Source organism: Strix aluco, chromosome 13 (assembly GCF_031877795.1).
Source record: "Strix aluco isolate bStrAlu1 chromosome 13, bStrAlu1.hap1, whole genome shotgun sequence".
Taxonomy (NCBI): domain Eukaryota; kingdom Metazoa; phylum Chordata; class Aves; order Strigiformes; family Strigidae; genus Strix; species Strix aluco.
In genome coordinates, this window is record NC_133943.1 from 21,300,195 (window position 1) to 21,313,737 (window position 13,543).

Below are 13,543 nucleotides of genomic sequence, written 5' to 3' on the forward strand. Positions count from 1 at the left end.
TCAGGTGTTGGGGTGCTGGGGTTGGAGCTGCTTTGAACCTTGTTCTGGTTGTGCTTGTTCTCCTGAGCCTTTGACCTGGGTTGCAGCTGGACCCTCTGACCCATGACAGTGCTACAGGGTGGAGGTCCTATTCTGCCTGCTGTCTTTTCTCATCTCAGGGCATGTTTCAGACACCAGGATGCCTCAAGGGCATCTTGGGACTCCCCATGCGTCGCTCCCACCACCCATAGCCCTGCAGTCCTGGCCATCCCATGGTCCATGGCTGTTGGCCAGAGTGGTTGAGGAGCATGGGGCCCACCTCTGGCCACTCTCTGGGGCGGCGAGTGGTACCTCCACCTGGGAAGGTGCCTCCAGCTGCAGCCTTCCTCGACCTACACCCTTCCTGGGATGCCTTGGAGAGGAGCAAGTGCCCGCCGTAGGTCTGCCCATGGCATGGCTGAGTCTGTCCATTTGTCTGTCCGTTCATCTGTCCATCACCAGGGCTTTGCTAGGGAAGTGGGGGCCGTGCTGGGCGGGCGGCTGTGTGACGAGGGGGAGGAAGCGGGGACAAAAACCCGGCGGAGGGGACAATTACTGCCTTTCTCGAGGCTGAAAAGACGCCGGGGTCCCTTCCGTCCTTGTCCTCTGTCTGTTCTGGGTGGACAAAGCCGCCGCCCCCGGTGCCCACCCAGCGCCCAGGGATTAGAAAAAAGACGAATTTTTATTTTCTCCCTTTGTCTTTAGAGCCTGGGAGCAGCTCGGCTTTGGCTTTGCTGCTTTCTTTTCCCTTTACGGCCGTGTCTGTGCACGGCTGACCAACCGGCAGCTTTTCTGGGAGGAGGTTGATTTATTTAAAATTAAAGGAAAGCAGAAGTTCTTCCTCAAAGACAAGACTTTTTACGTCGGCAGGAGCTGATGGCTTTCCAGCAATGCAGTTAAATAACACAGGGGAGCAGGCTGGAAATCGCAGCTTGTCATTTTTTTACGAGAAGCGAAGCTCCTCTCCTGCTCCCCTCTGATGGTAAATGGTGCCCACAATCAGAGACACTCTTAGTCCATCAGCTGGATCACCAGAGATCCTTTTGCAACCTTTATTTTTTTTTGAGTTGTTAGGACTATTGCAGTGTGGTCCCCGACATCAGCCTATGTGCCAGGATGCAGGGAGCCCTGGGGCAGGGTGAAAGGGGGCATGTGGGGTGGTGCTGGGTGAGCGCCGGGGGAAGCCCTGGGGGGAGGACACCTCCCTTTCTCCCTCCCTGGACCATGTGCTGCTGCCTTGCCCCAGCCAGGCATCCTGGGCTGGCAGTGGGCAGGCTTTTGGGGTGACCCATGGAATGGGTCTTGGTGGGAGCGGGGAGGGCGAAGTGGGTGACACCCAAGTGATAGCCTTGCCTGGGTGCTGCAGCTCACCGGTCACTTGAGCTCCTGGAGCACCTGGCTTTCAGAGCCTGTGGACTCAGCCCGTACCTGGCAGGGAGGTTGCAGGGAGGGAGCAGAGTCCTGTGAAAGGCTGGGAACCCCCTGATTGTGGGTTGGGGCCTCCCGACCTTGGTGGTGTCCCCTTGAACCCTGGCATCCCTCCAGGCTGCTAAGCTGCCCGGTGCAAAGACCCGGACGAGGGAACCCATCACGTGCCCCTTAATGCCACGGCCGGGACTAAGCACCTTCTGACAGGGACCCAGATGACGCTGCCCAGCGCCTTTCCTAGGGGATGGGGGCCAGAAAAGGGACAGAAATGGGACGGGGGGGCCCTCCTGGTCTTTACTGTGGTCAATCATAAAGAAGGGATTAAGATCATTAATTCCTCCCCCTGCCGCAATTAGCAACGCGGCCGGGCAGAGGCTGGCGAGGAGCAGCTGAGATGTCTGCTGCGCTGGGTGACCCCACAGTGTTGGGGTTGGCGGGGGGACACCCGTTTTGTGCAAATTAGCCAGGCACCATGCAGCAAGCAGGTCCTGGGGTCCCTGGAGGGGACACTGTGTGGGGACAGACCCGTCCCACCTGGCATGGCAGCAGTGCCCAGTGCCTGCCACCGCAGAGGAGCACGGCCCTGGGGGGCTGGAGGGCTTCACTGGGCGGTTGCAGATGGCAGGAGCTGTGGTGGAGTCAGAGGGGCGGCTGTGACAGCGGTGGGACTGTGTGACGGCACCACTCGGCACGGCTCGGCGCAGCACCCTGCTCCAGCAGCTGGGCACCACCTTGCAGAGCTGGGGCTGAGGGGGTACACAGCGGTGTGCCTCTTGTCCCCATGGGTGGCGGGAGAGGGTACTCTGGTGACTTCTTCTGGCTCCAGTTGGAGGAGGTTGTGACTGGCGGGGTCTTGGAGCTGCTGGCACCCAATTTCCGTGGCAGGGTGTGACCAGTGGGCATCTGCCTGCTAGAGCCAGCTGGGCTAGGCTGGCCGATATGGCTGGCTGTGGAGGAAGATGAGGACTGATGGGGATTGAGGCCAAAGCATGCCTCCAGCCGGTGGCCTCCCTACTTCAGCACCCGGACCCCGCCGTCCTGTGTCGTGGGGCTGAGGGGGACTCCTCAGTGCGGTGGCGAGCCCCACGTGGGCACGACTCCAGGTCTTTGCCATAGCGAGGCGCGCTCCTGGTCGTGGCTGGAGACCCCAGGTTAAGGCCGCAGCAGCACCGCAGCTCGGCGGTTCCAGGCTGGGGAATCCCGGGTGGATCTGGCCCAGCGCTTGGCTCCCTGCTCGGCGGCTGAGCGGGGCTGCCGCGCCACGGGACGGAAGAGGCGCAGGGCCGCAGGAAAGGCAGCCGCGGGCGGGCGTGAGATAACACCGCCGGGCAGCGTTATCTCACATCCTCCCGTCCGGTGCTTTTCCTGCTGCGCTCCCCACTCCGGCCCCAGCACCCGTTGCTTTCGGCGTTAAGGTGTGACCTGCCCTAACGCCTCCAGGGAGAGGCCCCCCCCACCTTCCCCGGCAGCTTGGGATGGGTGCCCCAGCTGCACAGCAGTGGCTCACCCACCCTCCCAGCACCCATTTAGGGTGCACCCCAGCCTCGTCACTGCCCAGCATCCCAGCATCCAGCGTGGAGCGTGATGCTCAGGGAAGGGCAGTCTGTCCTGCCTCCGCAGCCCTCCCTCCCCACGTGGCCTAGCGAGCTCCAGGCTGGAACCCAAGCCCTGCATCGATCCACGCTGCATCTTAAATCCCGCAGCAGCTGAAGCAAGCGGTTTTTAGTGTGAGGGCGGGGGGGCGTTCTCCACAGGCGAGCCAGCTCTGGCACCGGGGTGAGACGGGTTGTCTTCCTCTGCCAGTACCATGGTGGTTGGCGCGGGGACCTTGCCCCCGTCAGTGTTTTAATGGCGATGCCCGCAGCTCAGCTGCCAAGCCGTGTCTGTGGGGAAGGGTCCTGGGCTGTAGCGGGGTTGCTGGGGGTGCATGGCAGCTCGGCTGTGATGAAGGTGCCACGAAGGGTGATGGATGAGCAGGAATGGGGTTCAAGGGGGTGCAGGGGTGCCCCTCGCTTTGCTGCATCACCCCTGGGCAGGAGTGAGGGTCCCGGCAGAGCTCTCTGACTGTGGCTGTGTCCCTGCCCAGACTCCGGAGAGGAGGCTGCCGGGATGGAGGGATGGGGTAGGCGAGGGGCCTCCTCCTGGCGCTGCCCTCCCCCAGCTGCTGCTGGGGTGGGGACGTGGGTTCCTGCTCCGCTAAGCCCTGCAGCTTTTCTCCTCTAAAGCCTGATTACTCCGGCGGTGCCTGTGCGTGCGTGCGTGCGTGCCCGGGAGGGGAGGAGGAGGAATTTCACAACAACAAGTGTTCACAGCCACCCTGGGCCCAGCTGCCCCAGAGCCACCCAAGGGACAGCGGCATCGCCCCTGCTCCTGGGAATGGTGTCGAGGGGGAGCTCTTGCCATCGCTGCTGAGCCCCTGCCTCCACCAGAGCGGCTGGGCGCCTGCGGTGGGCGTGCGGGCAGGGCGTGCGGGGGCATGGCAGGAGGGCAGCACTGGGGCTTGGAGGTGGACGCCATGGCTGCCCGTGGGGTTTGGAGGAGGACGCTGCAGGGGCTTGGGGGGGTGGATGCTGCAGCTCCCTGTGGGACTTGAAGGTGGACACTGCAGCTCTTGTCAGGGTTTGGAGGTGGACGCTGTGGCTCCCTGTGGGGCTTGGAAATGGGTGCTACAGCTCCCCATGCGGCTTCCTTCCCCTACCCAGTGCTGGTGTGCAGTGCCCAGGGACAAGGGTCCAGGAGGAGGAGGAGGGTGAGGGGTGCAGCCTAGCCTGGGCTGGGTGAGCAGCAGCATCTCGGGGGGGTGGTGGAGGGGAAGGGATGGGAGCCAGGGCACAGCCCCGTAGCTTGCTGCCTCCATAGCACCCAGCCGGGGGGACATGGGCTGCAGGGTGGGGACCAGGTACCCCTCACACGAGCTCTGGCTGCCGGCCTGGGGGCATCCTGTGGGCGCCGTCCCATCCGGTCTGGGGGCTGCACGCCGCTGGAGCGGAGCAGGAGGTGAACCCCGTGACTTCCCTGGGGCTGCAGTCCCTGGGGGAGGAGAGCTGGGCACAGAGAGCCTTTAAGCAGCTGAGTGCCATTGCTACCAGGCCAGGACTTCCCCAGTGACCCCCCATTTCTGTCTGGATGTCGACCCTTTTAAAGAGCAGCGGAACGGATCTTCACCGAGGTCCGTTCCCTGGAGTTTCTTTGTTCACGGTGCTGAGACTTTCATGGCAGGGGGAGGAAGAGCTGCTTTGAAAAGCCCGTTGGCTCTTGCCAGCGCTAACTCTCTTTTCTTTTCTACTTCCAGAGCCGCATGTTGTGTACCAGAGCTGCAGAGTATGTCTTTGCACTGAGATTGGACTGAAGTCCTCTGCAGGCGACGCTGGAGGAGACGCCCCATTGATGAGCGTTCCCGCCTAAGCTTTCCCTGGTGGCCGGCGGGCTGGTGCTACCCGAAGGGCTTTGGGGGTCTTTTGCTTTGGTGTTGGGGGTGGGTTTTTGGGGTTTTTTTGGTTTTTTTTTTTTTTTTTTTAATTTTGGGTTTGGTTTTGTCGTTGTGCTCCGGGCACCATGTCAAATTCGGGCTCCCATCAAGACACTGGGAACAAGCCAGAGACGGAAAAAAATAACCAAGATGACTCTCAACCCCCTGTCAACTCTGAGAGGAGGAACAAAAGTGGAATAATAAGTGAACCTTTGAACAAAAGTCTTAAGAAGTCCCGTCCACTCTCCCACTATTCCACCTTTGGTAGCAGCAGCTCAGTAAGCGAACATTCAGAGAAAGGCAACCCCTTAGCTAATGGGAACGAAGCAACTGTGGATAAAAGTCATTCTACCTCAAAGCACAAAAACATCTCTAGTATGCTGAGCAAATTAGACCGGGTGTCGGAGATCTCCTCAGAAGGACAGACCGCCCTACAACAGTTTGCTCAGTCGACAGAAATGCTCAAAAGAGTGGTACAGGAGCATCTTCCTCTAGCAAGCGACCACGGGACTGGTATCTCTGATATGGAGGCAGTCTCAGCTGCAGAGACAATGAACGGCCCCTCTGATTTTCCTTACCTGGGGGCTTTTCCCATCAACCCAGGCCTTTTCATTATGACCCCTGCCGGCGTGTTTCTGGCAGAGAGCGCGCTCCATATGGCTGGCTTGGCAGAGTATCCCATGCAGAATGAGTTGGCATCTGCCATCAATTCGGGGAAAAAGAAACGGAAAAGATGCGGCATGTGCCCGCCCTGCCGAAGACGGATAAACTGCGAGCAGTGCAGCAGTTGTAGGAATCGCAAAACTGGCCACCAGATTTGCAAATTCCGAAAATGTGAAGAACTCAAAAAGAAGCCTTCTGCAGCACTGGAGGTAACCGGCCCCTCTCAGGCACCCTAACCCCTCCTCGGGCTGCGCTCCTGGGTTCGGATCTTGCCCTAGATAATAAAACACCTGGTACTTCTTACTTTTTTATTTTTCCCTTTTCCATTAACAGTTCTCAGCGTGAGATGTGTGCTCTGCCCAGTGTCCCCAGTTCCCGCCCTCCCTTACATCCTGGGGTCGATTGGCTTGGGGAGGAGGGCTGGGGGCTCTCCCTGGGGTCCCTGGGCACACTGGGTTTCACTTTCGCCTTTGCAGGCATGGGCAGCAGCAGGTCTCTGCTTGAGTTTCAGTGCCGGCATCCCTTGTCCTGGGTGGGCTGCACTCCCCGAGCCAGGGAGCAACTTCTAACCCGGCAATTGGGTCAGAGGATCAGGAGGCAGGAGGCAGCTTTTTGGGGCAGAGCTTGGGGGTAATCAGTGACAGTGAAACCTGTGGCCATGGTGCAGTTGGAGCCCAGCCCCTTAGCTGGCTTTTCACTCTGAGTGGAAGCACGTTGGACCTTGGTTTTGGGTGGTAAACAGCTGCAGTGTGCACTGGGCAGCATCTCCTGTGATGTGGCCGTGCTGGCTCTCCTGGGGCCAGCATCCATTGGGGGTGGTCAGGATGAGTCCGTAAAGCACCCATCACATTTCCTGGTGGCAGCTGGGCCGCAGTCCCCACGTGTGGTGCACCGGCTTCGGCACCCAACTGAGCTGGGAGCACCCCTGCTCCTGCTGCACCTGCCGAGCACGGGGATGCCTGGATCTCCCCTGGTGTGAGGCTTTGAGGTGGTATGCTTTGAGTTGTCACTGCCCACCATGGTCTGCCCATGGATGTTGCCCTTGGCCTTGGAGGAGAGCCACTGCAAGCCGCTCTTGGGCTGAGGTGCCACCTTGCCCAATCCTCTGGGGAGGTGCGATATTCACGTGAGGAGCACAGCAACAGTCTGGTGACCCACGTCATCATGTGAGTCTGAAATTCAGCCGAGGCTGTGGGCAGCTGCTGGTCGCATGGCATGGTGTGGCAGGGGTGAGGGCTGGATGCCGGTGGTGCTGGGATGCGGGGCAGGGGTGGCACGTGGGCATGCCGTTCTGGCAGAGCCTGCCTCTTGGTGCACACCTGGGGGTGCTCTGGGCCAAGACCTGTCTGCCAGGTCCCCCATGTGTTGTGCTTAAGCCAGGTTTGATTTTTCTGGGAGCTGATGCAGAATCTTCCTGATGGTGAGTGCATCCCCAGAGCCGGCAAAGGCTAAAACATCACCCGGACATCAGCTGAATCGCACATCCCGGCACGAGGGCATTGCCCATCCTCTGGTTGTCCCAAAGAGACAACCCACCGTTTTCTTAGCCTTGTTCTGTGTTTTTCAATTAGCATCAGCTCTGAATGAATAGTGAAGGGGGAAAAAAAAAAATCTATTTGGGCGGTGGGGATGAGGAGAGGGGGACTGTGTCTTTCAAAAACCGCTGTATTGCTAAATTATATTCTTGTTCTAATTTGCTGAGTCAGTGATCTGGAAAAAGGGAGAAAGGGAAAAAAAAAAGTTCATCTCTTCCAAAGAGTCCTAAAGCAGGTCAATAGACTCAGAGCTTGCAGCAGCCGGAGGAGTCACTTCCTTCTCCCAGCTATGTGCCGGGTCTGGGGATGATCAATAGCACCGGGAGCCCATGAAACGTTCACCCCCTTGATTGGTTTCCCCATCTTGTGGCTGGCTGAGAAGTTGAAGCCACTGAAATATGGCTCTTCATGTAATAGAGTTGGGCCCCACCAAAGATGAGTCCTCATCCCTCCTGGGCACGACCATAGGTGTGCTGCAGCTGAGAAGAGATGTTGTGCTGGTGGGGATGGATGTCTGGGCAGATGTGGATCTCTCCAGGGCATCACCATCCCCTTTTCAGAGCAGATCCTCCCCTCTCTCAGGATATCCACTTGCGCTGTGTGTTGACCTTGGTAGGGTTGAACAAGATTGTGGCCATATGTGGCTGGGACAGGGGTGCTGGGACCCTGGCTGATGTCCCAAGGTCATCTGGGTCAGGGACTGGGTTGTTAAACCTAGCCCTGTGTCAACCAGCTTTGGTAATGCATTGTGTTGAGCCAACCCTAGGGCAACCACCAGCACCTGCCTTGTAGTGGAGACCCATCTGGAGGTGGTGCTGGCTGGGACACAGAGCTGCTGCCAGCAGCTCCATGGACTGTGGGTCCTGGTGAGGTGCCATCACACCATAGTGCTTGATACCAGGACAGGAGGAGCCATTCAGTGGCCCTTTATATGGAGCTGAAAAATTCATAGGACTTTGTGAAGCATTGTCCCCCTCTGTGGGGATCTGTGCCATTGCCTGGGAGAAGAGCAGCCGTCAGTGACTCTGGTCTGCCAGCCTGGTGTGTCCAGGGGAGCGTCCTTGGAGAGCCCGGACAGGGGCCGCAGCTGTGATTAAACGTTGATCTAAAATCAAGCAGTAAAAAAAAATAGAATTAAACCTTTATAGTGGCATAAAAAACTGGGCTAAATCCCTTTGCTGCTGTTAAGCTTTATCTGCACATCTACAGAGCCTGAATAACCGGTCACTGCTGGTGTCCCGCTGTGGTGGTGGCTGGCTGAGGGTCTAAAACCAGCAAGGCTGGTTGGATGCTTGGAGCAGGCAGCAGCACGTACCTGCACTGACTAGGCTCCTCCAGGCTCTGCTAGACCCAGCAGCCCCAGGTAATGCCGTGGGGGCTGGTGGCCAGCTCTGTATAGGTCACCCTGGGCTTGTCTCCAGAGCTGTAGGTTACATTAAGGCCACGAATAGTGATTTGACTCAACAGAGCTGTCCTCCATCTGGAGAAACCTTGGTGCCTTGGTGCCCCAGCTAGCGCTGGTGTGAGAGTCACTGTCACCCTCGTGTGAGTCTCACAGAGAGACTTTTCACCAAGGCCTGTCATGACAGGACAAGAGGAAACAATTTGAAACTGGAAGAGGTCAGGGTTAGGTTGGACTTAAGGAAGAAATGTTGTATGATGAGGGTGGTGAGACAATGAACAGGTCACCCAGAGAAGTTGTGGATGCCCCATCACTGGAAGGGTTCAAGGTCAGGTTGGATAGAGCTTTGAGGAACCTGATCCAGTGAAAGATGTCCCTGTGCACGGCAGGGGGGTTGGACTGGATGGTCTGTGAAAGTCCTTTCCAGCCCAGTTGATTCTGTGATTCTGTGATTGTGGGGATGAGGGGGGATCTGTCCTGGGCATCCACATTAGAGCTGGTTGTGCATCTTCCTTTAATAATGAAGGGGAGGGGGTGTTTAAAGTGACATGTATCAGACATCTCCTTCCAGACCCATTAGGAGCCCCTTCTCCCCTCGTTTCTCTCTCCTGGGATGATGTATCTGAGTAGGTGGCCCTTGCTGGAGAGTCCACCATGCTCTGCCCCGCTGGTTCTGCATCCGGCGCCTTGGGCAGGGTCCAGCATGGGCAGTGTGCCATGCCACAGCCCCGTGCATCACTGGCCAGAGGCACTTGTGTCTCCCCTAGATGCCTGATTACATATTGCAGAGACCTTTGGGGAAGTGGTGATGCCTGCAGCTCTCTGCTCATTGACCACCCCAGCGCAGTTTGTCCAGAGGACCAGACATGGGCTGGGAGCAGGATAAGGTGCCATCTGTTAGCAGCCAATCTCTTGCACCATCTCTTGCCCATTCTCGCCCTTCTCTTCCCTCCCCTTGCCCAAGTCCCATGTTTGGTCATGGTGCCTGTAGAAGTGAGCACGTTGGGGTCCCTCCTGCGGGGGAGATGCTGCCCTGGTTATTCATTGAGGATTGGTGGGTGTCTTGATCCAAGAGAAGGCCCCGATAAGAACCGACTGGCTCCTGTGTGGCGTTAGGGACCTGAATGTGGCATGGTTTTGACGCTTGGGACAACACATGACATGCCCTGCACACGGGCTCAATGCCAGGAACTGGTGCTGGGGCTGGCTGTTTCCCCACACCCCTGTGGCAGCCCAGCCTGCTGCCCTGCTCCCGTTACCACAGCCTGTGGCTTGTTTCCTTTGCTTATTTGGAGATGCAGGACCCGAAGGGCCCTCTGAGGCATGTCCTGTTGGTGATCATGTGGCCCTATCCACTGGCTAGCATGGCTTGGCCTTACTTGGGTGCTGTTGGCATTGAGAGACATTGTGGTCCTTGCACACTCCACCTATGGCCTCATGAACATTGTGTGGGCTTCCCACCCCATCCAGCTGGGAAACGTCCCAGGTTCTCCCTCCATAGGACCGCAGAGCCGTTGGGGCCGTTGCCCCATACCACCTTTCCTGGAGGTGGCTTAAAGAAGTCTTGTCCATTGTTGGGTGCTTTGTTGCATGTAGGATTGAGCCTGCTGTGACTCATCCCTCTTTCCCTGCAAGATGCCAAGAGGTCCTCAGTGGTGCCTTGGGCTGGTCTGTCGGGGATAAGGTTGTCTGTTGTGGCCAGGCGGTAGCAGGGTGATGCCCCTGTGTCCCGAGCAGCTCCTGCGTCTGGTAGCCCCAAGCCTGGCCAGCTCATTCCCTGCCTCAGTTTCCTCCCAAATGCCCTTCTAAACCCATCTGTTGACTGGGCTCCTGTCCGCCGGCTGTCCGTCCATCTGTGGCAGGGCAGGTTGGGGCTGGCAGGCGAGGGGGCTGCCGTGCCGGGCCACGCCGGCTCACTGTGGCCCGGCCATTGTGCTCGCTATCAACTGGAGGGGAAGTCGGGGGCCGCGCCATTGTGCCGGCCACGGCGTAGAGACGCAGTAACAATGGCTGAGCCGCTGTGCCGGGGGGTGCCCTGCCGGGGTGGGGGGCTGGCAGCAGGGGGACCCCTGTCTCCCTCTGTCTGGCATTCCGGCATGGCTGGTGGGCTGGAAACCTCGGGATGCACGGCTGCGTCCGGGGGTGCCGAGCCCAGGCCGGTGAGGGGGGGGCGGGCGCGGGGGTGCGGGGGGGGGTGCGGGTGCACAACCCTGGTGCTGCGCGGCTGTGCCGGACCCGACCTAACGCCTTGTCCCTTCTTCTTCTGTACCCCCTCCCTGTCTCTCTTCCTTTCCAGAAGGTGATGCTTCCTACAGGAGCCGCGTTCAGATGGTTCCAGTAGGAACGGGAATCCCAAAGCTCTGTCATCCAAGTGCAATGTCACTGCTTGCTTGTGTTGTCTCAGGCAAGGGATTTTTGGCTGAAATGAATGGATGCACCTGTGTCTCTTTAGAACCAAAAATATTTTCTCGCAAATCTCATTCCTGTTTTTATAATTTTTTTTTGCGTTCGTTTTAACATCTTCGAGTCCTAGTCAGACATTTAACTGCTTTTCAAATAAAAATAATTAAAAGAAAAAAACAATGGATCTGTAAAGTACCAAGACTTAATAGACAGAGTATGGACAATCAGTTTCTTTCTGTGTTTTGGTGTTGATGTTGTTTATGTGTGAAAGATGCAGTATTTGTGTAGGGAATGTAAATTTACAGTAACCTTTTAAAATCTAGTTACTAATAAGCACTACTGTAATTTAGCACAGTTGTTTAATTGCACCCTCATTTATACTTTTTATTTGATTCTTTCCCATCATACAATAGAGTGGATAGTTTCTAGAATGCCTCAACTTCATGTTTATAAATGAGAATATGTTTAAAGCGATGTAGTATCCCTTTTCCTAGCCATTCACCCATGTAAGTTTAACCCGCAAGAGGTTCGGTATAAAAGGTGGAAGAAAACAATTGCTACACAACTGGCGGTCTTTGAAAAAGGAAAAAAGAATAAAAAAAAAAAAAAAGAATAAAAAATTCATTGTTAGTTTATTAATATAGAACAAGAAACACCGCGTACAGAAAAACCTCCTAATTGCAATGGTTTACTCCTAGAAGTAATTTTTGTAAACTTACTGAACTTAAAATCAAAATAAAAATAATATTGCAGGACCTGTGCTGAAGCAGTTACGAAAAGTGATATTTCTCTTCTGTTCAAATCCCCGTCTCTCCAGCTCTCTCTACATCATTAAATTGAAATGCTGTTTGTAATGTTTTAGCAATCCAGGCTGTTTTTGTGAATAAAATGAATGCATGTTTTGTGTCATGATTTACAGCTTTGTTATTTCTCTCCCACCCCTCCTTCCAGCCATCCGGGCCCCCCAATGCCGACGGCGGCTGATCCCCGCCTGCCTGCGTGCCCCGTCTCCGCTGCGGCGCTGGCTGCCAGCCGGGGTCCTGCTGGCTGCTGGGGGCACCTCGCCGGTGACGATGCTGGAGCGCGGCCGGCCCAGGTGGGATGGTGTGATGAGCTGAGCTGGAGCCACCCTGGCTGCTAAATCTGCACGGTTAATCCTGGCAGTGGCTGGGCTAACCCAGCCCCAGCTCCTCCCGGGGATATTTCCCAGATTGACCTGCCTGGAGTTTTACCAGGTAGCGCAACACCATTTCTTTTGGTAAAACGGTATCATCCATGTGCCGTGGAGATCTGCAGTGAGGCTTGTTTTGTCGGGACGAGTCCACAATGAGCTCCTGAGGGTGAGTGGGCTCAGGAAGCTGAGCGTTCGGTGCAGCTGACGGATGGCTGTCCGGGATGGAGGGGATGTTGGATGGGCTCGGCCGTGGGCAGGCTGGTGGGGTCGCTGGCAGTGCCTGGGGTGCTGTGCTCAGTGCTGCGCCAGGTAGGTGGGCTGTGCGTCCCCTTCCAGCCTCCAGGAGGGTCTCCTGGCCATGCAGGCAGGATTGTCCAAGCCTGGGGGAAAAGGCAGACCTGCCTGGATCTGGCAGTGCTGGCTCTGCCTCGCTGGGAGGAGGTAGCCAGAGCCTTTGTCCCTGGCTCCAGCCAGCCTTTGGGCCAGCATCTGTTGACCAGATGTGCGGCCGGAGGAGGCGGGGCAGGCGACAGCAATGCATGGGCTCCATCCCTGCCGGGCAGCGACCTGCCAGGACCGAGCACAAAGTCCTTGGGGAAAACTGCCCCAGATACCCTCCGCAGCAGCTCCCAGGGGATTTGGAGCCCAGCGCCGGGCACCCAGGTCATGTCAGTGGCTGAGCCCAGGGGTACCTGCGGGGATGACTGGAGCTCGTGGTGATGGGCGATGGAGCTGGGCCAGCATGGCCTTGGCCTGTGGGGACAGACGGACTCTGCTTGCATCCCAGGTGGGTGGCATGTCCAGCTCGTGCACTGACTGGGGTGGCACCAGCAAGGGGCTGTGAGGAGCTGATTCCCAGTTCACGCTACTCTGGCAACAGCCAAAATCACTTAGCAGGAATGCGGCAGAGGGGGTGTTACTCGGAGGAGTCTGGCTGTTGTTTTTTTACGACTGTGGCTAACGGTTGGGTCTGTGTGAACGCACGGTCCTGGCACCTGGGGGGGAGCCAGCCCCTACCCCATGCTGGGAGAGCACCTGGGGTCTGGCATGCACAGCCCCTCCCTGGGGCTTTCCAGCCTCAACCCCCTTGGGGGGCAGCGGGATGGGGGTGCTGCTTCATCCCACCAGTAGCTGCAGCTGGGGAGTGTCAGGACTGCCCCGTGGGACTGTTCCCCTGGTCTGGCCGTGTCACTCACCACGGGGCTGTGCTTGGTGCTGTGCGTGCAGCGCTGGGGGGCTGCCGTCAGTGCAGGATGGCGCTTGGTGAAGTGCCACTGGGGCAGTTGCAGATGCGGCAAACCCTGCTGTACCTCGCTGCCTCTCCACTGCCTGCTCCCCCCAGGGACAGCAGTGTCCCCAACTCTGCTTTCCTTCCAGGAAGCCACCAGGCACAGGGCATGTGTCCCCATTACCCCCATGGGCATCACACTGGCATGGTGCATCGTGGCAGC

General features: G+C 57.6%; 1 protein-coding gene across 2 annotated transcripts in view; it reads left to right on the forward strand.

Annotated features, from left to right (window-relative positions):
• CXXC5 (CXXC finger protein 5) overlaps positions 1–11,830 on the forward strand; it is a 38,372-nt gene extending 26,542 nt beyond the window's left edge. The window contains exons 2-3 of one of the 2 annotated variants that reach the window (XM_074838810.1): positions 4,739–5,787; positions 10,815–11,830. In XM_074838810.1, coding sequence (XP_074694911.1) covers positions 5,002–5,787; positions 10,815–10,856 — 828 coding nt within the window. In that variant the 5' untranslated portion in view covers positions 4,739–5,001 and the 3' untranslated portion in view covers positions 10,857–11,830. Of the gene's footprint in view, positions 1–4,738; positions 5,788–10,811 lie in introns of both variants that reach the window. The other variant, XM_074838809.1, reaches the window with a different exon arrangement.
• The last annotated feature ends 1,713 nt before the right edge of the window (positions 11,831–13,543 follow it).